We start from the raw sequence: 26,178 nt of genomic DNA on the forward strand, positions 1-26,178 counted from the left end.
TGTTAAAGATACATTAGTTCAGGTACGAGCAAAATTACCACGCAGCCATAGTTTTAATCGACTTTTCACCGCTACAGGATGTTCCCACTGTCCCGGGGGTTACTGCTGGACTTCGCAGCATTGTCAGAGAACAGAGAGGCTGGATTGTCACGATCAGTGTCTGGGCGAGTGTCACGGTCCAACGGAAAGCGAATGTTACGTATGCAAGCATTATCGGCACGAGGGGAAATGCGTGGAAACCTGCCCTAGTGATCTGTGAGTTATATTCTGCAAGCTTACTTTTCTTCCTCCTTCCTTTATATACTATCTGTTTAAAAATATTTTTATCGTTAATTTCACATAACATAAATTCGTTCTTTTAAAAATATTTTTATCGTTCATTTCGCATAGCATAAATTTGTTCTCTTGTAATCCGTAATTGTGTATTCGTTAATTTTATTCGTAAATGTAACGTTAAATATTCGTGGAAAATTGGCCGAGCGATTTAAATAATGCTGCGGAAGCTGTATTGATTTTTTTTATTTATACAGAAATTCTTTCCAAAATTAATTCAATTGATTTTCAGAAGATAAATTCTTCGTTCGGTAACCGGTAATATCATTTATTTTATTTTTATAAATATATTACTACAACCTCTCTTGTGTAATGTTAATCAACGATTTAAAATAACTATATCTGAAAGTTACTCTCGTTTTTTTGTCTTTTCTTAAATCCTCTTTATTTTCACTTCTTTTTAATCGTCGATTTCTCGCAAAAGTCTTATATTTATTATTTAGCGATACCTTGTATGATTTGCCCTTTCGAACTTTGAGAAGTTCTGCTGATTACATCCTCGCGTATATCTTACTTTTCTCTGATCGATAGTAAATCTCGCAAAATTCCTGTGAAACTAACTTACAGAATGCACAAAATTCCAACTGATTGAATTATTTCTCCGACGATTTGTATGAGTTATCGGATATCGTGCAGGAACAACGTAACACTTATGGATAGGTGTTGGAATAGCTGGAAAAAGTCTTTTCCACTGCAAAGGTGCTGCGTATTTCCATAGTTATGGAAAAAGTTTCTCTTGAAACTCTGAAGCATCCTTCCTTTGGAAAGGAGAGCGGAAGTCGCCGGTCATGCTTTCTATTCTTTCATGAACGTTATGAACACGTATAGTGGGGGGATTGTATCGCAGTGACCTTGAGCTGCTAACTGTTTCCAGCAAGCTATAGCAGCCGGATAAACGCGACACGATCTGTTCCACAGATACTCCTATCTCTCGAGACGCTGCGTCACGAAGGATGAGTGTGTACGAATGAATCGTCTAAGACGAGTATATTATGTCCTGGAAGATGGTCAGGCTTGGAGACCATTCAATGGATCCTGCGTGACTCATTGCCCTGATGGTTACGAGGATGCACTCGACGAGAACAATGTACGTAAAATATTCTCCTTTGTGTTCTCGTCCTTTACTTCGATCCCACCATACGATTAATTATTGTGTACCAACATTGCGATCAGATTGCGAGATCAAGGAAGGAAAACGGGAAGGTAAGGTATAGACCGGTCGCGTTGAACATTCGCTTCATATTTAATTCAACGCACGATGAGAAGAGAGAACGTTCGTTATTGTGGAACGCGCGCGGGTGTTAAAATACTAAATCGCCGATAGAATTATAAAACGATGAGATCTCTTGTTCTACTTGAAGAGATCAAGGGTGATGGTAATTGACAATTGTGGGCTGGCCAAAGATGATAGAGATACCAACAAACTACGGTGTGATAACGTTCTACCGTCTGATCGAAGATGTGGCTTATGAGATTGTTCGAGTGTGAGTTTTTTTTTTTTTTTTTATTTATTGTAAGTCAATCGTTCTCTGAACAGCTACAGTGCGGAAATAGAGGCAGATTTTAATTTACAAAGGAAATGTCAATAGGTCTTTGTGAGTTTCGGCCAGCTCGTAGATCGTTGTTAACTTAAGTTAATAGTAATTAAAATAAGAAATCAGTTAGATTCCTATAGCAAGTGTCTTCTACAAATGGTATCGATGTATTTCTGGTAACACATACCATTCATAACACTTGGTTCTAATTACAGATGACCACGTGTCGCGCTTGCGTGAACAGCTGCCGGAAGGTCGGCCACGGCGCTCTGATCCGCCACATCTCCGACGCCCAGAGCTTCCGTGGTATAACCGTAGTGAAAGGCGCGCTGGAGTTCCAAATTCGAAATGGAAATCCGAACATAATGAACGAACTAAGCGACGCATTCGGTCGAGTCGAAGAAATTACCGAGTACGTCAAGATCACTCATTCGTTCCCCATTACCTCGTTGAATTTCTTCAAAAAGCTCAAGGTTATCAAGGGTGAGAAACTGGACATTAACAACGCCAGCCTATCCGTCTTGGACAATCCCAATCTGTCCAGCCTGTTCCCACCAGGGCAAGAAATCAGAATCGAAAATGGCCGACTCTTTTTCCATTACAATCCAAAGCTCTGCTTGTCCAAGATCATACAGTTCAGTCAAATGGTGAACATCACGAACTACACCGACCTGGAAATACAGCCGCAATCGAATGGCGAGAAAGTGGCTTGCGATATAGTGAATATAAATATCACGGTTAAAAATCTGGGACCCGATTACGCGGATTTGATGTGGGATAGTTACAAGCCACCGGAAGGGCAGCAGTTGCTCAGTTACCTGTTGAATTATATTGAGACGGAAAATCAGAACATCACGTACGAGATGAACGCTTGCGGGTGGAACAACACCTGGCAGATAGTCGACGTAGATATTCCTAAATGGAACACAACGGTTTCGAAGCATATCAGCAATCTGAAGCCCTACACTATGTACGCGGTATACGTAAAGACGTTCAACGCCAGGACCACCAAGTTCGTGGGACCAGTGGGTCAGTCGAGAATCATCTTCTTCAGGACGAAGAGCACCATTCCATCACCTCCGATGAACGCAGTATCCACTGCCTTGAGCGAGACTGAGATTCTAGTCAAGTGGGAACCGCCACTGTTCCCTAATGGGCCAATAGGATACTACATGGTCTCTAGCGTCATGATCTACGAAGACGAGAATCTAATCTCGTCCAGGGATTACTGCAACGATACGCTAGACAGTGAACTGGAATCTGAGGAAGTGGTGCCGGACGTAACCGTGAAGACGCCAGTGGTAAATCGGGTTTCGTGTTGCTCGAAGAGCACGAGCAGGAATATCGTCACGTCGAAGAAGTTCGAGATTTTCTGCCACGAGAACACGACTATCAGCTACATATCACCCGGCTGGAAGGACTACTGCGTGTACAACTCCTACAACACTGTGGACAATCAGTTCTACGAGCTGGCGAACAATCTGTCCACCCCTCGACCGGAAGAATCCAGCAGATTCGATGCATTCAAGTCCACGGGGAACGTGTTAGACAAGCACGCGGTCACGTACAACGTTAGCGGTCGAAACAATTCGTTCGTGATCAAGAATCTGCGCCATTACTCGCGCTACATCATCAGTATAGCCGCGTGCGGCGTCAAAGTCAACGAGTCGAATATGTGCTCATCGATTCAGTACACGAACACCCGAACGAGGAAGCGGAATCGTGCGGATGACGTGAAGAACGTGAAGGTGCAGGTGACTAACAACACCATCGTTGAGGTTTTTTGGGACCTGGTGAAAGATCCTAACGCCCTCACCGTTTCATACACCATCGAATACACCAACTTGGACGTGAAAGACGCGAAGAAGAGCACCGAGTGCATCCCACGAACTGGACGAAAAGATACCATCAACAGTTACTTGATCAAGAACCTGAGTCCTGGAAAATACAGTTTACGGATGAAGTCCACGTCGTTGGCCGGTGATGGTAACTTCTCGAACGTGGTGTATTTTTCCATAGGTCTGAGCAACACCACACCCATCACGTTAATAGCGTTGTTCACGTTTGGTGTTCTGTCTATGGTATTCGTCATTTTACTCGTCGTTTTGAGGCATCATCAGAAGAGGAAGAAACAGGAAAGACTGATCGCCAGCGTAAACCCTGATTACATAGAAACAAAGTACGTGATCGACGAGTGGGAGGTACCCAGGGAAAGCGTGGAGATCTTGGAGGAACTTGGTTTGGGCAATTTTGGTATGGTGTATAGAGGAGTGTACGACAAAACTACGCCAGTGGCCATCAAAACGATTTCGAAGACGGCTAGTCAGAGGGAGAAGAACGAGTTCCTGAACGAAGCCTCGGTAATGAAGAACTTCTCGACTTTTCACATAATTAAGCTCATCGGCGTGGTATCCATCGAGAACCCCCCGTTCGTTATCATGGAACTAATGGAGAATGGAGATCTGAAGACCTATCTGCGTCGGATTCGCGACACCCATCTCGTGCCGGATGCCTGCAGAATTATGAGGATGGCGGCTGAGATAGCCGATGGCATGGCTTATTTGGAATCGAAGAAGTACGTTCATCGAGACTTAGCTGCGCGGAATTGCATGGTGTCGAAGAACTTGGTGTGCAAGATCGGTGACTTTGGCATGGCCAGAGACGTTTATGAAACGGACTACTACAAAATCGGTAGGAAAGGCCTTCTTCCGATCAGATGGATGGCACCGGAGAATCTGTCAGACGGTGTGTTTACGTCAGATTCTGACGTCTGGTCGTTCGGTGTGGTTCTTTATGAGATTTTAACTCTCGCAGAGATTCCTTACCAAGGTTTCTCTAACGAGGAAGTGCTCAGCCATGTGTTGCACAAAGGGACTCTAAATATTCCACGTAATTGTCCCGAAAATATCCAGAAGATCATGGAGAAGTGTTTCAAGTGGCGACCAAACGACCGCCCCACGTTCATGGAGATCGTGTCAGAGCTGGAGCCGTTTCTTGGCCAAGATTTCTACGAGAAATCGTTCTACCACTCGATGGAAGGTGTGGAGAGCCGAAACTCGGGTATGAAGAAGCCCTATCATCACGCAGCTCCTATCAGATTTCATTGGGGCAACGAGACGGCCAGGTGGGTAAAGGAGTTCGAGGACAACGTGACGCTGTTGGATCAGACGAAAGCCGGCACCAGCAGGGGACGTATTTTTAAGAATGGCTTCCAGCATTTCGGTAATGTAGCCAACATGGAGGACGTACCCCTCGATCGATGAAGTTCTACGGTCAGTCTATAATAGCGAATTTTTCAATGGCGTAAGTGTATTCGTCCGGGACAAGTCCCCGGCAAGTCACAAACTCGTTTAGGTACGATGTACAAAGGATACTCAGGGCAATGAAACGTAAACGAGGGCCCAACGAGTTCGGCAGACGGGAATAGGCAAGGATTTTTTTTCTGTCTCTTGCCAGCCTGACAAGTTCAGGACGACACTTGAAAAGATTCGTCTGTCGGTGCTCGTTGATTTCCAATTAGGACCTTAATGGCAACGAGCGACTAAGAATATCTTCACAGCTTTTCGTGCATACGTTCTTCGCTCTAACCGAGCGCTAATAGTATGTATAATGTTTAACTTAACCAAAAGCGTTTGAAGACAGAGTCCAATCAGACGCGATGTTTTTCTTTGATTTCTTTTGTTTTTCTTCTTAGAAAGCGTAACCAAAAGCTCTTAGCTCCTCGGCCATGCAAGCCTACGAACTTTGTTCATTCCTTGAAAGGATTATATTTCGTTTCGTCCTTTCACATGGATATTTCTTTCTGTTTCTCTTCTACTTTTTCTCTCTAGATTAGTAGATAATGTTTTAGGGACACGCGTTTTTTTTTTTTTTTTTTTTTTTTGTTAACTTGCAGTCTCCTGCCGCTCAAAGAACTGACTAATTATATGTGCTAGGTACGAAGTTGCGTAGAGTTCGTAAGCCCAGGTACAATGAATTCTTTGTTGTTTGATACTCGTTGCATTTTCATCAACTCATTGTTCGAAACTGCCCTGTCTAAACTTGCCAAGTTTGGTGCTCGTCCAAGATCAAATTTTTGATTGTGTACATTTTTATAAAGGGAACATTACTGACTGTTAGTTATTAGATCCAGAAAAATAGACGGAAATAAAAGAGACTCAAGAGACTCCGAAGGAAAACATTTTTCTACAGATAACAGTAATTTGATTGTATGCTTCGATGCATAAACGACTGGAAATGCTGAGTAACAATGAATTCACTGTATTCACGCGCAGTTTTTGCGAAGAAGAAAGTGGAAGAAGACACATTCGCGTCGTAGGTACTTTCTTCGTCGACCGTTTCAAAACGACGCGACGACCGATCGAAAGTTCAAAGCTCATCGAATCGCGTTGTCGTGCTCCATTTGCCAAGTGGGACTCGATGTGTCAAGATTTATGGATGCTTATACATATCTATATCAACGTTCTATCAAGAGAGGAAGACTTAGCAATACCATGAATTAAAAAGAAAACTCCCTCTTTTTCACACTGTTGCAATACTCTAAGGTTCCAAAATTAAGCAGAGTTCGTTTCCATTTTTATACGAACGACGTCAGTCAGGTTTTCCGAAAAAAAAATGAAAAAAAAAATGGTGGACTAAAAATGCTATTCGCGAAACGATCTCTGGATCACCAAGAAAATCTGGCGGTGCAGCCAAACGGTAAAATAATTTGATTAGATATTACATCACCGCGACATATCGAATCCATTGATTTACTTTCTTTCTGACAGCAGAATCGTTGAAGAAATTGCAAAAGTTTGAAACAACATACCATTCGAACTCGTGCTACTGATCTCTTCTATTAAACAAACGAATTTACTTTCACTAAAATCTTATAAAATTTATGCGGATGTATACATTGATTAATCACTTGCTAAATTCTATACTCGCAATCTGACAACAGAATGCTTCCAAAATTTAAGAAACTCTTACATTTTCCCTTTATTCGATCTATAAAGTCAACTGATGAAAATGCTCGAGCCATTTCCCAGTTTTACGTCCATTCTGTGATCTTTTTCTAAATCGTATTCCCTTCCAGAAACTTCCGATTCATTCTGCGATTTGTTCCATCATGAAAGAACGATCGAAAAGAGAGGCAAAGAAGCAGCTGCACGGCGATGCACCGCCACCCCATTTCGTCCACGAATCGATCCCAGACTGTGTTCATAGGACAGAGTCGACCGGAAGCCGACAGAAAGAGAAAGGAGATAGAGATAGAGATTGAATAAAGGGGAGGGGGAAGGGAAGGGAAGGGAGGGGGGTAATTTAGGCGATCGTCGAGCGCTCGAGAATCCATAGACAGACACACTGATCCCCCTCCGCACGTACATAGTACACATATGCATACCAGAGTTCCTTGTTCAGAAATACGTATATAGTTTACGCGAGTCGTGCCCGTGTGCGCGTGTACACATATTTTATTCGCGGAGGAAGATAATGGTTATACTTCCGGGGGCACATGCGCGCTAAGCCGCGTTTCCATCGTGCAACGTATACGTTGTTCTAGGTAAAAAAGAAAAGAAAGAAAAAAAAAAAAAAGAAAACACTTGCAATAAGCATGCCAACAATCTTCTTGCAATAAGTACTGAATATAATTAAACGTATAAAGAATAGTTAAGCGTTGTAAGCGTGTATAGCGGCTTCGGTAAATGCCAAGGAAATCTAAGAGACAGAAAAAGAGTATATCTCTATTTTATTGTAATGATATATATATATACATACATACACATATATATATTATATATATATATATCATATATATATATATGAATATATATGTACACATAATAGGCACACGTTCGGATAAGTATTTTTTCGGCTGCAGTATATATATATATATATATATATTCACTCTTTGACCGATCGACATACACACTCGCAAGGGGAATGAAAGAAAAAGGGGACAGAAAGGTGTACGCGTATCATGGCGCACGAATACATTGGCGCAGGTACAGACAGAAGTTCCAGAGAGGCTTTTATCGACGGACGTTGCGAAAAGTCGTCCACCAGAAAGATTATGTTCTTTCCGGTTATTGAACGATAACAGTCTCCGTTTCCGATTTCTCGCTCTTTCATTATATCGAATGGAGACACGAATTGAGTCGGCCCGAGGTATTAAAATTCGAGTCCATTTCGTGAAAGAGAATTTATGATATGGTTATGTACTGGGTGTTCTTTCTTGTCCAGTTTGATCGTTTCGAATGGTCTGTAGTAGTATTAAATTTGTTTAGTACGCCAAAGTGGTAGTAACTTCGTACGTATTTTTTTTTTTTTTTTTTTTTTCGAACGTCATTTGATTTCCTTTTCTGCTTTTCTGTAGAAGTCGTAGACGCTCGCGAGACATAGGTGATCGATGCAAAATCTCTGACAAAGCGTACACGTTCTCGCACACAGTATTAATGTACACTTACATCGTTGCATCGATTAAGAATGGTAACACGGATTAATCACGATTTAATCAGCATTGCATAAGGCTTAAAGCAAACGAAAGAAACCATAAGTTTTCATTTCTTGAACATTTTCACTATATAACGATATTCGTTGAAATTCTCTCGTATATTTATCATAAAAGTGTATTACGGTGGCGCGAATAATTTTTTAAACATTTATGTGAATCGATAAAAATTGAACACCTTGTACGTACCGTATCATGCATTGCAACCTTTCGTTTACCTGGATCAACTTCACACGCAGATAAAAGAGTATATATATTATAAATATATCATATGTTATTATTACTATTATTACCATTATTATTATTATTATAATTTCTATGTTTATACATATATGTAAATATTTAACTTATTTTTATTTTATATTCGATTCGCGAGCGTAGCTCGTGTCCCGTTATTACTAATTCTAATCGTTTGCTAGCGCACGCATAGAAGTTCCTTTAATTTAGCAATATTTCAGCGGTATGTCGTTCGATTTCGTCAAATATTTACCGTAATTTATCCGTGCTAGCTTTAACATTAACGATAGCGATTTGAAAAACGGCGAATAAGGATGCACATAGTCGGAAGTCTGACCTGCGCGAATACCATGTACCTTCTCGTTCTTTTTCATTTTCTATTTTAACCCTTAACGGTTGTCATACACGGACGTTCGTTCACCGCAGCACATCTTTCTTTAACTAAAAAGTTCACCAAGTCAAACAAACTGGACTAAACGTATTATTATCGTTCAACGTTAGACGAATAGTTCGCAGCAGTTAGTTCAGTAGTATTATGTATTGCAGCACGATGATATTAAGATAAAGCGGGCTACAGTGAAATTTCACTCGCCGTAGCCTTCAAAAAGGATAGATAGACTTTTAAACCGACGAAGCGGTTTTAAACGGGGAAAATATTTGACAAACGAAAGTGCGTGGTAAATTAATTTTACCATAAACTACCCTACGATTAGCAGTCAGGCAGGTATTACGTAGGATAAAACGTTACTAAAAGAATAATAACGATATGAGATAGTCGTGTTTTATCGTTGAGATATTCGATCTCCGCGGTTTAATATCTTCGCCAACACAGATATACGAGATTCTAAAAGCATAGAACTTTCTTCGTTTTAAGATTAAACCGTGCAACCGTGTGAATAATCTCTTGAAGGAATAGAGAACAGTCGAATGGAAACAAGCAATCTTACTTACGATTAGTTAGGAAGCATCGCGAACACGTTATGTACCCTAATGGCCGATCACAATGAGTTTGCCCCGTTGTTGCAACCATTTCTAAACTATTCCGTCTTTATCTTCTCGACCTATGTGCATACGGTTCTATCGATACGCTGTTATTTACTGAAAACCGTTCTAATTTGGAAACATTTGAATTAACTAGTTGCGAATTGATTCAGTTGTTTAAATTAAACTAAATCTTCCTTGCGCCAATCTTTGATGAGATTAAGCATCGGATGTTATTAAAACCGTCGACAACTATAATCGACAATTAGAAAAGTTTAATTGGATGAAAGAATGAGTTAGAGCGCGAAGCAGGATTAAGATGTGTTTGTTAATGAACAAATTTATTTGATTACAGAAATACCGGTTTTCAGATAAGGCAATATTCAGTAAATAACGCGTACAGGAGAATCCTTGAAATCGAGTCCTGAGATGTTCACCATCGCACACGTTGTATATATTATTGTGTAACAAATAGTGATAATAATGTTAACATAACGATTCGTATCCGGATAGAACGATGTAGGAACGATGTTGGCTCGATATTCCTTGAAATTTCGATAATTAGACGAATCATAGACCAATAAATAATAGAGGATAAATGTTTAAATTCGCGGCATTGTATATACTAGGGTGTCCTAAAATATTTAGTCAAATGAAATGGAGTTTGAACGAACGACGACGTGTAACGAAAAAATTGATTTTGAAGTTTCGATCGCATGCGATATTGAAAAATATTTTTCATATTATAAAAAAATGTTTTTTCATATCTCCGGGGGATCTTTATCTTTTATTTACTATGAATTTTCACGTTTTTTTAAGAACTAGTAAGGCAGAAAGATTTCAATTTAAAGATTCTAAAATAAATTGGAATATTCTGAGCTTGTCGAACGTTGTCTACGTTGATAAAAAAAAAAAAAAGAGACCAATGCGATCGAAATTGTAGAAACAATATTTTATTCCTCGTTGTTGATCCTCGAATCCATTTTCTCTCATATTTGACTGCATATTTTTCGATGCTACGTTTGAAACGTTAATCGTTAACGTACTAATTCCACTAAATTCTTCAGGAAGGGTCTTTTTCTCTCTTTCTCTCTTTTTCATTGTGTTCCATGATATCGACAATGTGTATAATGATATTAAAAGCGACGAAGAAGAAACTAAAGAAGTAAAAAGAAAAAAAATGTGTAAAAACGAAATTAAAATTTTGCCACTAAAATATGCTAATGAGAAAGAGAGACTGGAAACTGTATAATAATATTCTCGAAAATCAAAATATTCTAATGGGCATTAATCGTGTGTATTTATCGTGAGCCTCGTGTTTGAATAATAAACGACTATTTTTTACACGTTGCAATAAGTAGAAATTTAAAAATCGTGTAAATAAAAGAGAATAAACATTTCGAATAACTAGAAGAGGAAGAGAGAGAGAGAGAGAGAGAGAAACTTGTATCGAATCAACGTTTGTGGAAAGTAAGTAAATAAATGAATAAGAGAAAAATATAGAACCCTTAGGGTGTATATGAACTAAAATTAAAAAATTAATTAAAAGGGAAAGGGAATATCGAAAATCGAATGCCGGGCCAACGCATAAAAGACTAAAAAAAGAAAAAAAAAAGCAGTGAACTACGTTCTATGTGGGTGATCGATTTTATTAAAGTATTTATTATTGCCGCCTAGTGCCTGAAGGCAGGAAATCGTTTCGCGTGCATTTCCCGATACGTGGAAGCACGTGTTTCCATCAGGAAACGCGCGAGGGGAAGAGTTTTTCATTGATGCAGGTGATCAGTGCCGTAACTAGAACTAACTTCCTTAATGAGTCGTTAACAGCACTATTACTGAATTGTTGAATCATTAAACGAAGGATCTACGATCTTGATCCATTAAACTCTAGGCAGTGGAACGATTTATAAAAATTACATGGACGCGACTTTAACGAAGGTAAATTAAACTATATTATAATAATAAATACTTCGCAAATGTTTGCTATGCGATTCAAAGATACGAAAAGTATTTCTATGATATTCTTCTATCGATTAATCGTACGGTATTTTTATTGGAACACGAGCGAGTAATTGATTAATTAATTAATAATGCCATTTATATCTAACAATCCTCCTTCAATTTCTTCAAATTTCATTCTTTCAAACGTCGACGAAAAACACATTAGTCAAATTCTTGGCACGTTCTTTCCGTCGTTAAGGAAATGTTAGATTTAAATAGCGTAAATCGTCTGGCACCTCTCGATAGGTTAATCCGAGTCCTTTTCGTTTCGATCTAGTACACACGCCACTTTCTATCTATCAGATATTAGATCACATTCTTTGAAATAGACTGGAAAAACAATCAGGTGCGAAGTAAAGTAGCGAAAGGTAATAAGACTAAATAAAAAAAGAAGAAAAAAAGATGATAGATAGAGGTTCACAGTGCGGCCTAGTGCCACTGATCGCTTTCACACGACCTATACAACTTTCGATGTACATATTGGATTGGCAACTAAGCGATTGCGGGTTTTGTCAATACCATCTAATGACAAAATCCGCAATCACTTAGTTGCCAATCCAATATGTCGTGTTTTCTCGCGTTAATTTATCGAATGTTAGAATGTTAGAATGTTAGAATGTGGTCCAATCGCGCATTACGTTTGCGATACGCATCTGTATCGGTTCTCGTGTACATAAATAGATTTTCTGGATCTAGATTTAGTAACTATGAACAGGGTGAGCACAAGCCTAGCTTGTCGAGTCTGTCGACGAACGATCAGTCAAGTAAAAGAAATCTCTTAATTCGTTTCGCAGGCAAATATCCTAATTTAGCGAGCAGCACTGAAACGTAGACACACACACGCTACGAAGCGTGTGCGCAGCACCTTAGTTGCCTATACTAAGTAATCATAGACGGTTAATTAGCGCGAGGATGAATTTCCGTGAAGTGTCCCACGGTGAAGCAGGTTCAGAAGGCGTCGTTCGACGCTTTAAATCGATAAATTAGTCGTAAAAGAGGCGAAGCAACATCGGGCGTGAGTCGTGCTGTTTGCTCTGATGACTTTCGTTTAAATCTCACCGACTGCACTGCTTCCTGAATGTACAGGGTGTTTAGGAGAAAAGCTCCAAGATTTTTCTCACTCGTATTATTCATTCGGATGAATAATTTGCTAAATTATCTTCGATACGACTTGTTCCTTTGCAAGAAATGTTTATTTTTTTATAGGCAATTGTATACTTTGACAAAATACTCATACGTGTACTATAAATCCATCAAATCCGATCATTGGATATTTACGAACAGTAACGTTAACTCGCTCATCAATCGCGCGAATGTCGCATCGAAGTTAGAGAAAGAAATTATACTTGGAGATATTCCTTGGCAAAGAGAAAAGAAAGTTCCTTGCTTTTCTATCATTTTTTCTGATATTAACGATAATCTATAATTACGATACCATGTTGTTTCCTCTTACGTACTCTTTGTTCCATATACTCGTATTCTCAGATCGTTTCTTTCCTTCTTTGAGTATTATACCGATCAGACGTGTTCTATTCTTCTCGGTGAGTAAAATATTTCGTTGAAATAATTTCATTGATAACATTAACGTCTTGGATCCTTATTTTTCTTTTCCACGCTCTATAGCAACGTATACGGTCTTGTTGATTCAGTATTTTTCTTTTTGCTACTTGGTTTTATAGGGTCGTTTTCCTTTTTCTCTGAACGTGGCGCTTGGCCGTTGTTCATCGAACGAAACTGATTAACAAAGACAGGCCACTTCGGAATTTGTGATAGTTCTAGTTACGGTACTAGTTGTAAGCGTTCATATAGTATGTATAGGGTGCGCGAATGTACGCACAAGAAAAAAATGCGCGCCGCGTCTAGTAGAATTTCAATGGACTGACACCGAAGATTTAGTTTTTAAATTGTATAGGTATATCGCGCCTCAAATATTCCTTCGTTCGAACGACTGGCCTTCGATAGAGAAATATTCGCGGTAATTACGAGTATCGTAAGAACCTTTGCAACCGCCTGTACATAGTTCCGGCGGTCTTCATTTTCGATGTGTTTTTTTCTAAAATTGAAGCGCCACTTCTTCTGAAAAAAAAGCGTGATCTGGGAATCGGAAGAGGAAATTATGTTTCAGTTCCGAGTGTCGAATAACATTATCTATAGATTATAAATCGTTGAACGTTCTTTGGTTTCTTCGAGATTAAGAGCGAGCATAATCGTTAGTTATTACTATCGCGAGTTTGGATCGAATCCAAAAGCTTTGATCAATTTCTCATTTTCTTGATATCCGTTGAAACGTTAAATGTAAGATAAACGATTGTACGTATGGTTTTGTTTGACGCGTAAAATCACCAAGATTGTTCAATCGATCGACGTTCGATTTATGTTTAACCGTAAAAGTAATTTTTTTTTTAAGATTCGTTCCAACGCCTTCTTCAGGTTTCGTTAGGTTCTTTTTCAAACATCTTCGTATAAATAGATTCCTAATGAAAAAAATTACGTAAAACGAATACTGCCTAAGCACGATCAAACTATATAAATATACAAGCAAGAAACCATAGAAAATAATTTCTATCGTCTCAAGGTACTAGGAGCAATAAAAAAAGGTACAACGTAAAAATTAACTTAGAGAAGTTTAACGAGATAAGATTCGAAATCCAAGATTCCTGGATCGCGAATAGCCTGCAAGACTAAACTTATTATAATACAGCTTGAACTCGGAAATCAGAAAGAGAAAAGGATAATTGAGAGGCTGTGAAAAGAAAAGTATTATGTACGGTACTATGGAAACTATACTATCTATGTACCGCTTTTCGTAAACGTTTAAACACCAATACGTTACAAATAAATAAGAAAATTTACACCGATAAATATCGTATAATAGTTTGAATATAAACAATTTGATTAGTCCGATCTGAAACTTCTTTTTTTCATTAGTTTATATTTCTTTTTGATAAAATTCACGTTTTTCCGTCATCGAATCCCTCAATTATCCTTATGGAAATAATCGATCGAAGGAAAATGTTAACGTTAATTTCCGATCGATTTCCGGCGTATTTTTATGCAGACTGCTCGGATATTTAAGATTCTTCTACTCATCTACCACACGTAACCAAAAGCGACAGGAAACTTCAATTTTCTCGATATACAGAAAAGAAAAAGGGGAAAGAAGAACTCGAGGTGCATAGTCCTATATTTTATACAGACCTTGTTACCTTAAGTATATAATATCGATAATAAGCAGCATGTATACGCGTATAACGATTCACCGAACTATACTATATCGTATAACGATAAAAACTATAAAACGTTATAGATATAACGATCTAACGAATACCTATATACATAATTTCCTTTTCTTCGTCTTTTTCTTCTTTTTTTCCTTTTAAGGATCGTGTACAATCGGAGCACAGCTGTTCGTTTTTTTTTTCTAATTAATTATTCGATATTCGTTTTCTTTTTTATTTATGATCGTTAAACATAGAAGTTAAGAAGCTATTCCTCTAGCAACGAATTATTTTGCTCGCTCAGTGGATCATCGAGTTTATTACTCGTTAAATAGGGAATAAGAGCGACATCGTGAAAAGTAAAATATCGCTATGATGCAGCATGCTACTTGCGATTTTATCTCGCGTGATTTTTCGTTCACACATTTCTCGAAGCAATAGAAAGCAACGATGGTTGCAAAAATAGTTTCGTATGGAATGCAAGGGATGTTTCTGTCTTCTGCGAAAAAGAGGAATTTGTTTTTCTTTTGGTTTGAAAGTGCGCGTCGAGGCGTGTGCCGTGTTCAGGCAGAAGAATCTCACGAATTGAACAACCCGTTTTCAACTTCGTAGCACTTTCGTTAATTCGTAAGAATTGTCACATATCCGCCACAACGTCAGCCGCCAATTTGTCGTCAATAGTCATCCGAGACATTGACTAGATCGCCCGTGTTAAACTGCATTTAAAAAAAGAATATTCATATATATAAATAAATATATTGTTCATGAAATCCATTCGGAAGATTTTAAATCATTGATAACTTTGTGCTTCGTACATTTTCACATTGTATAGAACACAGTGAGAAATGTAACTAAATCGATAAGTCTAATGTTTCCGTTCTTTTTTTTTTAATCTAATTTAAAAGAAATTGTTTTAATGAATTTTACTTATTTAAAAAATCACGTTATACGAAATTGAGTCAGAAATTTGTCGAATGACATTTGAACATTATTCGTGAACGATAAAAGCTTTCCCCGAGGGCGCTTGATCCTTAATTAATAGATAATCATAATTTATTATTTATCCCGTATGGATGAATCCTCTCAAACGTTCCCCCTCGGTTTTTCGAAAGGTTTCGCGATTCCAGCGTAATCCATTATCCGTCAGAATTGTTGAAAATGTATATTTACGACATGAGATATCGCCTAACTGTGTTGCAATTTTCTCAAATGAAAAAAATAAAATAGAATCGAACGATCGATAGAGGAAATGTTATATAGAACTGACGGATAATGGGTGAAGATTTCATTGAAATTCTGAGGATAATATCGAAGAGATGAGCCGGAGAACGCGAGGAGAAACCAAAATCCAGACCTTTCCATAAGAAACGTTATTCCTAATCAAAAAATCCTGCCATACCGTGTCTTCCAAGACAGAGATTATTGAATAGCGAATTAGTTTAGTATTTATACACGGTTTTACGCCGCTATCTGTGTTGCGAACTCGCCCAAATCGACTAATTATTATCGATGAATGGATATTATAGAAACTGATCACATTCCGATACATGGGAATAACATTGGAATTATTATTCTAATTTTGATAATATCATTGTACCGAATTTATAAAAAAAATATCTCGTGTCGCGACGCTCAAACTTTTACATATATTTCGATCTTCCTCTCGTTTTAGTAGAAAATGGGATTTATAACGTTTTAGAAAGATGTTCGACGTAAAATTCAAATGATAAACCGTGCATACCGATAAGAATCTCTTTCATATTTTACTAGAAATTGACTTTTTTTCTTCGAGTGAAATTGTAACAATCACATTGTCGATAATCAATCACGCAAAACTATTGTCTCGCGCGTAGATCATTTGAACGATGAGTTTACTGGATACGAGGAACGTTGTAGGAAAGAAATAACGAATAATAATAATAATAATAATTATGGGCTAGCAATATTCGATAACGATGAAAAACCGTACCCCTGTAATCCGAAATAAGTTAAGTTGTCGTTTTATCCTGTTAAAGAAGAAAAAGTAGCGAACGTGCGAGCATTGAGATGAATGAAAGAAATAAGTCTGATTGCCTGTGAGGTGAAAGAAGTAACGCGCGAATATTTTACGACGCGGAAAGAAAGAGTCGGCGAACGTCGTTGTCAACTTTCTTACGGCGAAAACGATGATGCACGCGCACGCGTAAAAAGAACATGTTTTTACACTGTGTAAGATACGAGTTTTAACGATTGTGTAAGAAAAAAAGGTTCTATCCGGGGGAAAAATTGGCGGTGGTGTGAAAAAAGAAAACCAGAGACATCGAAGATAAAATTGTTCTGAAATAATTATGATACGATTAATGAGAACACTGCACCACGATTACTTGCGACACTCGATGTGTATTTAAAAAATAAGTCCTTCTTTTCACGAGTTGTATCGGCTGAGAATCTAATTTGGTACAGAAAAATCAAACACTATATCGTTTGTTGCTATATGTGTTCGAAAGACGGTTATTATTGTTCTTGTGGTCAAGATACGAGAATCTAATATAAAATTGTTTTAAAATGAAAAAGAAATGTATAAGAAATCCGAACGTTTCGTATGATATTCCCTAAAATGCATCACATACATACAAGATCGTGAAATTTCTAATTTTATCGGTAATCTGCCCTTTACTAACTTATTTGCGTACTTTCGTTTCGAGTTTCAACGTGAAACTCGTTCGATTTCTTCGATATCTCCTGTTAATACCCCTTGCCGGACCCGCCACACCTAATCACACAAATGTACATACTTATATTGCACTAATTTTAGTATTGCCGCTGAGTATTATAACTAGTCACATAAGCCAAAAGTTTGTTACTCTCGCAAAGTTTTCTTTTTTCTCAGTTTTGTAATAAAGGAGGATGAGTAAAGTCCTTAAATTGAACTTACGCGTTATTCACAATCCCACCCTTATGTTTCCTATTTCTGAAATTTTTTGTATGTTAAAAAGTACAAAATTTAAGTAGACAGAGTGAAAAGTTAACAGTGGAAAGCAAATAGAGTAAATATCAGTTTTAAGTCGTACAAATTTATTTTGAATATAATTTCAAATAAGTAATTATTTAATAGTTAAACGAATAATTTCAAATAAAAACTATCATTAGTTTTACTTTATTTGTTTAACTTTGGATATATCGTGTCATTACATGTCATACGTTAACGGCTAAATTTAATGAGAAGTAAAGTTACAAGTGGCATTCAGGCAAATAGGATCTTCAAATTTCCCGCCTATGTTCGACAAGCAAACATGGAAGATAACCATTAAAATCGATTAAATATCTTAATGTATTTCATTCAAATAAATTCTTATCGCTATTTCATAACTTCATATAAGTACTCTTCCATTTACTCAACTTTATTGTCTTTAAATGTCGGAAATTTCAAAACAGTCACTTACCATTTGATGAATAACCTTGATCGTAAATAATTTGAAGTCTGTACTTGACGTCATAAACTTGTGTTACACCCAAATTACGTATAAATGCAACGTACTTTTGTCCTCGAAATTATCGATAATTGGTATAAATAGAAAAATATTTTTAATGTATTCGTTACCATAAAATTTTTTCGCGAAATGTTCGTTTTTACTTGATCGTTGACTAGACTTCGTCCGCGATTTGACAAGCATTGATATCTCGTAGAATCGTAGAAATATATCACGTTACTTTTAGAGTTTAATGCAAGATGTAACCACAAATGCATCAAGGGAAGAACACTAGCAAAATTTATGGAACGATTGAAATATTTAACGTCAATTTAAAAGGTATATTGGAAATTGGAATCGACGAAGACACCACCACAAGCTTCGATCGCGAACCGCGTTTGCAACGATAATCGTTCGAAGGCAGTTCAAATTGTTTCCAACGAAGTCAATTGCATACCATTAAAAAAAAATCAAATTAATTATTAAAAAATTTAATATAGTATTGTATTAAATTATTTTTAATAATTATAAAGCTTGAATTACATCACAAAAATTAATAAAGAATCCAGTTAAAATTAGTCAGTGTAAATATTCTATCTGTGATATTATCGACTTGCGCAGATTTATCGACGGTTGATACAAACTGGTCATACACGAGAACTCAAATGAACGACGATAGATAAATATTACCACCGAATTATTTAATCCACCTGTGTTATCACAGGTATTATCCTCATCATAGCCATACATATTGAAATATTACAACGAGTTTAACATTTCAATCGGCTTCCTTCGATAATAAAACTCGTAGAATATCAATATCGATCGAATAATAAAGAAAGATTATAATATCTGTATCTTCTCGTTTTCCATACCAGAAAATATTATATTTAACGCTATGATTCACACATTTCCAAGGCTAATATCAGGATATTAAGAACCTTTTAGAACAATTCTCTAAAGCAAATGGCAACTAAAATTGTTCTCGCGTCTGAATCGGGCTAAAACAACGCTTTAGTGACCTAAAAGCGAAGGTCGTTTCTCATGCAGTTACGCTCGACGTAATTACCTCTTAGGAAACAACACTACGAGCAAAATATTATTACGAAAGGTAAGATTGACGTCTTTGTACAAGCAGCGGGTCTTAAACTGGTAGGTGAGAGAGTTTATAACATATCTAAGAAACATACGATACAAAGTTACATTGTTATTTCAATATAGATTTAATTAATTTTCTTATACAGACAATGCAATCGAAAATATCGGTAGACGTAGTCGACACATTCATTGAAAAAGAACGATTCGTTGCAAAATCACGTTGCATCGTTTAAAGATCATAGTACCACGCGTTCTTCATCTTTTTCTCTCCTTTCCAGCTCGTCCGCCTATTTCTTCTTTATTCTATTTCTATTCTATTTCTCTCATTTCTTCTTTATTCTACTTCCAATTATCGCGTACCTAGTTAACCGAATGGTAATTCGCTCAAACGATCTCTAAATTAAATAGACTTTATTACACTAGGAGAGAAACGTAGAAAGGCACAGTAAGATTCTAACGTTTTGTCGTAAACTTTGGCATTTTACGTAAAGAGTCAATGAATGTTTCGCGTTTAGATTAGATAAAACCGCATGTTTAGTTTTACATTTCTAATCAGTCGCAATTATAATTTTCGTATAACGAAAGGGCCCAACAATATCTGATCAGATTTAAATGACGCGTACTCGTCAGAAATCAGTTCGTATCTGTCGACCACGGTTTGTGTCACGCGCAACGCTCGTTCTACTAATTTAGTTTTAAAATCGAATTTTTCTAGGAACGTATCGCACCAAACAGATTACTAACAGTCACTTTTTATCATCAATAGATTATGGATATGTGTGGAAATTCATATTTCTGAAGCATATTTTTCACTTACTAAATATTATAACGAATATATTCTATTCTGAATACTAACGTAGTTTTGTATATATTACGTCCATTTTATGCATCTTTGCACTTTTATGCATCTTTTAAATGCATAGAAATCTGCAATCCAGTCGTAAGTAAACAGTTTTAAATAATTTCTCAACAATATTTCCTAAGATTTATACATGTTCGATCAATTTTCAATAATTATTTTTAAACGAAACAAAGAACTACGGCTATCACTGTAGTATCAACTTTCTGCAATTACAAAAAGGTAATGGCGCAGTATACGACAAGAATATTATTCGTTCTCTTATCGGTGATAATTAACGAGACATCGTTTGCCAGAATTTGCAATTCATCCGGGGAAAATTGTAAGTATATTTCTTTTATAACTTCGAAACTGTTCTTTAAAGCTTAACTGTTCCGATCACTTAGGGCAATCCCGGATTGGTTTACTCGTTTCGCCGATAATTTCGAGATCAAAGATTCGAGAGATAGAGATTTACTGGAATAACGTTAATATCGAGCCCGGAGACAAAATCTCGCTATTCGAGGAAAGCTCTTCGGGAGATCAACGTGAAATTTACACCGTTGTTCCGAATAGTCTCAGTGGTGTCGAGAAAACCGGAGTACTAGCTGAATTCATACCTAGTTCGAACCTTTCTTTCGTGAAAAGGTGTACAAGTTAGTGGTCATAGAATTTTTTAATCGATCTAATCTCGCAAACGGATCGCCATTTAATCAGAAATTTCTATCATTCGTCTGTAATTGATTTCTCATATTTTTCTCTAATTATAAATTAACCTGAATTATTTTGTACTTGGAAAAAGGTCTCGCTCTAATTCTGGCGGTATTTTTTTTTTCAGGGTACAGTGTAAGATGGTGGGCAGATAAAGAAATAAAAGATACAAAGTGTCTGGGAACTCAGCCGACATGGATGAAGGAAAGGAAAGATATTCTGGGCCCTTTAAAAATGAAACAGATATTTCTGCCTGGAACTCACGATTCCGCGTCGTACAATGAGAACGACGACAGAGCAAGCATCGTTTCAGACTTTGCTGTGACTCAGGTATAAATGTAATACGGCAGATAGAGAATTGAAATTTGCAATATCTTCGACGTGATTGTCAGCAGAATAAAGTAACAAATTCGTAGGATTTAGATATCCTCGGGCAATTGATACACGGTGTACGGTACTTAGACATCAGAGTGGGACGTTATCACGAGACCAACGAGATTTGGTGGACCAATCATGGACCATTTTATCGATCAGTCTCGTTAAAAACTGTCATAGACCAAGTGAAAAAGTTCCTCGACAATACCGAAGAAATCGTGATAATAGATATCCGTGAATTTCCTGTTGGTAATGCGTTTAATTTTAATCTATTTTTATAAACCATAATCTTATTTGGTCTAGTTGCATTTAACTGTCCCATTATAATTTCCCATTTATAGTACTTTAAATCATCGATCCATCGTGACGAAGAATAATTTTATTTTTCATTCTAATCGCCTGTTTCTGGTAAATTCACAGGTTTCAATAACATATCAGATCACCACGCATTGGCCGCGTATCTGGAAGATGAATTTCGGGATTATTATTTGCCCAATAATTATGGATGGGGCACCACGTTGAACGAGATCTGGTCTTCTGGAAAACGATTGATAATCGGTTATGAAAACATGAGAATCGTGAACAGTCACTCTAGCATGTGGCCTTATGTGTTGCACCAGTGGGGAAACGTTCAAAGCACCGAGCAATTGTTCCGATATTTGGATAAAATTGAGACCAGTGATAGGTAAACTACTTAGAAAATAAAACTAAAATGCGATGGATCTATTTTACATATTACAAACGATATTGACAGAAAATAAACTTGGTAACAATTTGGTTGCAGGAATAGCGCAACAAGACCTCGATCGGCTATGGCAGAGATGACCGCGGATCTTACGTATATTCTTTTCAATGGATTGACAAGTCTACGAGATATGGCGCACAAAGTTAATTTAAATGTAACTAATTGGTATAGCACCGTTTGGCAATACTCGGCCAATATCGTAGCAGTGGATTTTTTAAGAAGCACAGATATTGTCGAAATTGCCATTGAGTCTAATGAAAATCGTCATTTACATTGTAGATATTAGCCATTCTTTGTATAAGTCTAATTCGTCGTTAATCCTAGCTCGTACAGTACGTTACTGTTTGGAAAGTACTATGCAGGATCATAGAAAATTTTTCTTTAATACGTTCGCTATCATAGCGGATTGGAGTACAAAATGTCCATCACCGATCGTATTTTATTTCCCGCATTTTTCTACAATATTTAATAATATTTTCCTTATAAATAATAACTCTGAGATTTATTTTTGTTTTAATCAGGCACGTCGGTTATACGAATTTCATTTATCTGGCAACTTGTAATTAAATGTAAATTAATTTTAAGCGTCGCACGTGTACGTGCTGGTAGCGAACATATTAAATTCATTCCAATTAAGCAATACTCATCCAGGATATAAACATATTTGTAAATGTTATCCGAGTAATAAAATATACTTTCGAATAAGGTTTTCAGATAGAATATTTTCTAATAGAAATCGTATTTTCCGAGTTATGTAATGTTAAAAATGGTGATGTGTGCAGGCGTGTGCGTGTGTGTGTTTAACAGCATCGCTTTAGAAACTTTCTGCACAAGCATTTGTGCACCGTTTTCTGCATGACAATGAGACTTCCGCCGGAAGAACGAATAATACTTTGAACGTAATAAAATCTGTGTCGCATTGCATGTTACGAAATAGGATCTGCCAAACAAGACAGTCTGAAATATGTTTCAAACGGCGCCGGTTGATCAAAGAAAAGATGTTCCTTTCGTCAGTTTTTATTGTTCTTCTTTATTCTATCTGTACATTAAGTGTCACCGATCAGACACAACACGTTTTCAGCGAAACGTATTCGATTAATTTGATTAATTGTCCGAACGATAAAAAGTGCACATTTGTCGAGCATTGTCCCGCTATTCTGAATTTAATGAATCACAATCTACTGCCGATTCATAGGTAAATCGGTGTAATGCTGCTTTATAAGAAATTGGAATATAAACGAAATCGATAAGAGACATGATTTAAGCTTTTATTTTAAAAATTAACGTAGATTTCGACAAGCGATTTGTGGTTACGAGAACATAAAACCAAAAGTGTGCTGCGACGTGGATAGCAATATGGTGAACTCATTTTTTACCCAAAAGGATGGTGCATCTTTTACGAGATCGAATCTAATTCCAGAATGTGGCAGGAGCTTCGTTCATGGTGATGTTAACTCTATAGGAATGTACCCTTTTGTTGCAAGAATTGGATTTAAAAGTAAGTCAGAAATGAGATATTTATTCATACAAACGGTACATTTATTAATTAATAATAGGTAATTGATGTTTCACAATTTTGTCATAGGTAACACAGGGCAAATAAAGTATCCTTGTAACGGTGTAATTTTGAACCAGCGCACGATATTAACTACTGCCAGTTGCGCACTTGCAAAGTCTAGTATTTATCAATTGTGAGTACTCTCATCTTTTAAGGTAAAACTTCGAACAGATATTTCGATGTTTTAATAGGGATTCTGTGCTTGTTGGTGAGTATAATGCTGATACTGATCCTGATTGCAATACACAGAAAATTAATATATCGTACGTGATAAAACATCCCAACTATCGATCTGATACTTTTGCGAATAATATAGCGATGTTACGTTTAAAAGAATCAATACAATATACTGGTAATTATTAAAAGATTCTTCGATTTTTTATATGAAAAATATATCGATCAATGTGAGTAAGATTTTTACCTTTGTTTCAATACTAAATAATTAGTAACGGCACAACCTGTGTGTCTTTTACCAAGAGATGGATATGTAAATGTAGGAATGAATCCTATTCTTGTCGGATGGGGTAAGCTGGCAAGCCAGAAAGGTAAAAAGATTACGTACAACTCAATGAAACAGAGTGTATTTGTAAGGAAGTTAAAAATATTGAAATTTTATCGAAGTGAACACTTGTAAGCAACAATTGCTGAAAATGAGGATTGTATCGACTGAAGAATGCATGAATTATTACAACCAAGGATCAACAGTCGAATTGTGCACGATAGGGGATGAAGAGCCATGTTCAGGATACAATGGAAGTCCCCTTTTATTTAAATACGGCGATACATATTTCTTGGTAAAACTTTATATATTTAACGTTTCATGAAATTTTACATTTGATTATTTACAATGAAATACATTTATAAAACTACAGTTATATATATATATATATATATATATCATTTTTAGTTAGGCATTTTATCGTACGGTTCCGACTGCAGCATGACCAACAACTTCCCCTCAGTCTTCGTGAATATACAGAAATACACAAGATGGATTCTAGAAAATTGTTGATTGTACATTAAGAGGTTAGTAGCTTATTTAATATTGTATGTTTTAATAAAACATGTATTACCACTTTCTTACATATAATTTCTTTGGACAAAATTCTGTTATTTATGCTTGAAAATGTTTAAATATTTTCCACGGGTCATCTCCTTCGCCTCTTCCAATCCCAATTGATACGCCATATCGTGTAACTTTTTTACTTCAGATATTAAACCACCCATTGATAAATTTCCGAGTTCTAAAATAAAAATCATCATATTTTCAGCATAATAAAAGATATTCTGTATGAAATTGTGTTTCTGGATGTAAACTTACGATGTAATTGATTTATGTCATCAGGTGTGAGACCAGCAGCCCAAGATGACGGTTCTGTTTGAGGTGAATTTTGCGCTACGAATTCATTTACACCTGGAACTTCATTAATTGTTAATATATATATGATATATCGTAATTCTTGTCCAGAGTAGGCTATAAAATTGTATAGAATATACTTACTTTGCTCAGGCCATAGGTCAGGCGATGCTCTATCTAGTTTCTCTAAACTCATAAGGCTTTCTTCTACACAAATTAGATCTATAAATGAAAAATATGTGAATGTCTAAGAAATTTATTGTTACTTTATTTAAGGGTATGTTAAATATATATACCTGATTGGTCCGTTGGATCTTCTGTAGTCATTATGTTCATTGGATCCGTGTTACCTAACCTTCGTTCAAATTTAATATCCGAAATGAAAGTAAAAAAGCAAATATTTACAAAGACGTAGGAATGTACTTAATACAAAAAATATGAAAATTAGACAGTTTTCGTTACAATTATTATGAAATAAATACAACATGTACAATATATTATACAATATTTACACGTTATGTAGCTTGAAGAATTGGACCCTGTTTTGCCGCTTCTAATAGTGGCTCCACCGATTGCGTTTCTTGTTGCGTTTTCCTTAATTTGTTGCGTTCTTGACGTTCAATATCACGTTCTACACCTAGTCGAAGCTGTCTTCTGTAAAAGTTATGGAAATATACATTATAAAATATTTCAAAGGCTAACGTGCCGCGAAATACAACTTTATCGTGTAACACGGATCGAACGCTCTAATCAAATTAATTTACATTTATGGTACATGGATTAAATATATTTAAGTTGTACTTTTAATTCAGAAAAAAAAAATAATTAGTTGAAACTCTTTATAATATAAAGATCGAACAGAATGATCGACGTTATTAACTTTAAATAGTTCGGTAACTTTTTATTTGAACTATGGTTTGAAATATTGACTTAAAAAAGACATTTGAAGAAACATATTTTTGCTCTATCTATCGTCACAACACATGTAAAAAGGAAATAAAAATATTTGTATTTTGTATTGTATAGTATATTTGCTGTTAAATGTTTAACGATGAGTCCATGTTACACGATGGTAATTTTGTACATAGAATACGTTGCTTACGCATAACCTAACAATATAAGAATACTTTGAATTACCTCTCAGCTTCTTGTTGATAATGTACATAACCTACCATCCATGCTGTCGTTGCACAACATAATGCAAAAGTAGTTTTCGCAGCAAGTGACATAATATCCTTCTCGCTATTTT

General features: G+C 36.5%; 4 protein-coding genes and 1 long non-coding RNA gene across 15 annotated transcripts in view; 3 read left to right on the plus strand and 2 right to left on the minus strand.

Annotated features, from left to right (window-relative positions):
• The window catches only part of LOC117207938 (insulin-like peptide receptor), a 33,050-nt gene extending 25,615 nt beyond the window's left edge, over positions 1-7,435 (plus strand). For 7 of the 9 annotated variants that reach the window (XM_033448662.1, XM_033448668.1, XM_033448666.1 and 4 more), the window contains 4 exons: positions 78-255; positions 1,252-1,420; positions 1,507-1,536; positions 2,084-7,435. In XM_033448662.1, coding sequence (XP_033304553.1) covers positions 78-255; positions 1,252-1,420; positions 1,507-1,536; positions 2,084-5,131 — 3,425 coding nt within the window. In that variant the 3' untranslated portion in view covers positions 5,132-7,435. The remainder of the gene's footprint in view (positions 1-77; positions 256-1,251; positions 1,421-1,506; positions 1,537-2,083) is intronic. The other 2 variants (XM_033448669.1, XM_033448670.1) reach the window with 1 other exon arrangement.
• LOC117207960 overlaps positions 1-18,568 on the minus strand; it is a 77,825-nt gene extending 59,257 nt beyond the window's left edge. The window contains exon 1 of the long non-coding RNA XR_004487611.1: positions 18,221-18,568. This is a non-coding gene — a long non-coding RNA (uncharacterized LOC117207960). The remainder of the gene's footprint in view (positions 1-18,220) is intronic.
• A 1,439-nt stretch (positions 18,569-20,007) lies between these two features.
• LOC117207945 (PI-PLC X domain-containing protein 1-like) lies at positions 20,008-22,734 on the plus strand. 3 transcript variants are annotated; one of them, XM_033448682.1, is made up of 7 exons: positions 20,008-20,060; positions 20,427-20,526; positions 20,591-20,839; positions 21,022-21,224; positions 21,311-21,518; positions 21,690-21,954; positions 22,054-22,734. In XM_033448682.1, exons 2-7 carry the CDS (start codon positions 20,430-20,432, stop codon positions 22,298-22,300), a joined length of 1,269 nt encoding a protein of 422 aa, XP_033304573.1. In that variant the 5' UTR covers positions 20,008-20,060; positions 20,427-20,429; the 3' UTR covers positions 22,301-22,734. The 3 variants fall into 3 exon arrangements, with proteins under 3 accessions (XP_033304573.1, XP_033304574.1, XP_033304572.1); XM_033448681.1 differs by lacking the exon at positions 20,008-20,060 and adding an exon at positions 20,184-20,285 and having other exon boundaries at positions 20,381-20,526; XM_033448683.1 differs by lacking the exons at positions 20,008-20,060; positions 20,591-20,839 and adding an exon at positions 20,182-20,285 and having other exon boundaries at positions 20,381-20,526; positions 22,054-22,719.
• A 166-nt stretch (positions 22,735-22,900) lies between these two features.
• LOC117207946 (chymotrypsin-like protease CTRL-1) lies at positions 22,901-25,269 on the plus strand. The gene is made up of 8 exons (XM_033448684.1): positions 22,901-23,209; positions 23,304-23,512; positions 23,600-23,705; positions 23,764-23,924; positions 24,019-24,117; positions 24,194-24,366; positions 24,480-24,569; positions 24,646-25,269. The coding sequence occupies exons 1-8, from the start codon at positions 22,938-22,940 to the stop codon at positions 24,694-24,696; spliced, it is 1,161 nt and encodes a 386-aa protein (XP_033304575.1). The 5' UTR covers positions 22,901-22,937; the 3' UTR covers positions 24,697-25,269.
• LOC117207955 (protein lin-52 homolog) lies at positions 24,485-25,583 on the minus strand. Its single transcript, XM_033448696.1, has 6 exons — positions 25,442-25,583; positions 25,226-25,284; positions 25,074-25,151; positions 24,894-24,992; positions 24,646-24,816; positions 24,485-24,569 (listed from the first exon to the last, which is right to left on the minus strand). Exons 2-5 carry the CDS (start codon positions 25,263-25,265, stop codon positions 24,683-24,685), a joined length of 351 nt encoding a protein of 116 aa, XP_033304587.1. The 5' UTR covers positions 25,266-25,284; positions 25,442-25,583; the 3' UTR covers positions 24,485-24,569; positions 24,646-24,682.
• Positions 25,584-26,178: the final 595 nt, after the last annotated feature.

Source organism: Bombus bifarius, unplaced genomic scaffold (assembly GCF_011952205.1).
Source record: "Bombus bifarius isolate JDL3187 unplaced genomic scaffold, Bbif_JDL3187 scf7180000008047, whole genome shotgun sequence".
Taxonomy (NCBI): Eukaryota; Metazoa; Arthropoda; class Insecta; order Hymenoptera; family Apidae; genus Bombus; species Bombus bifarius.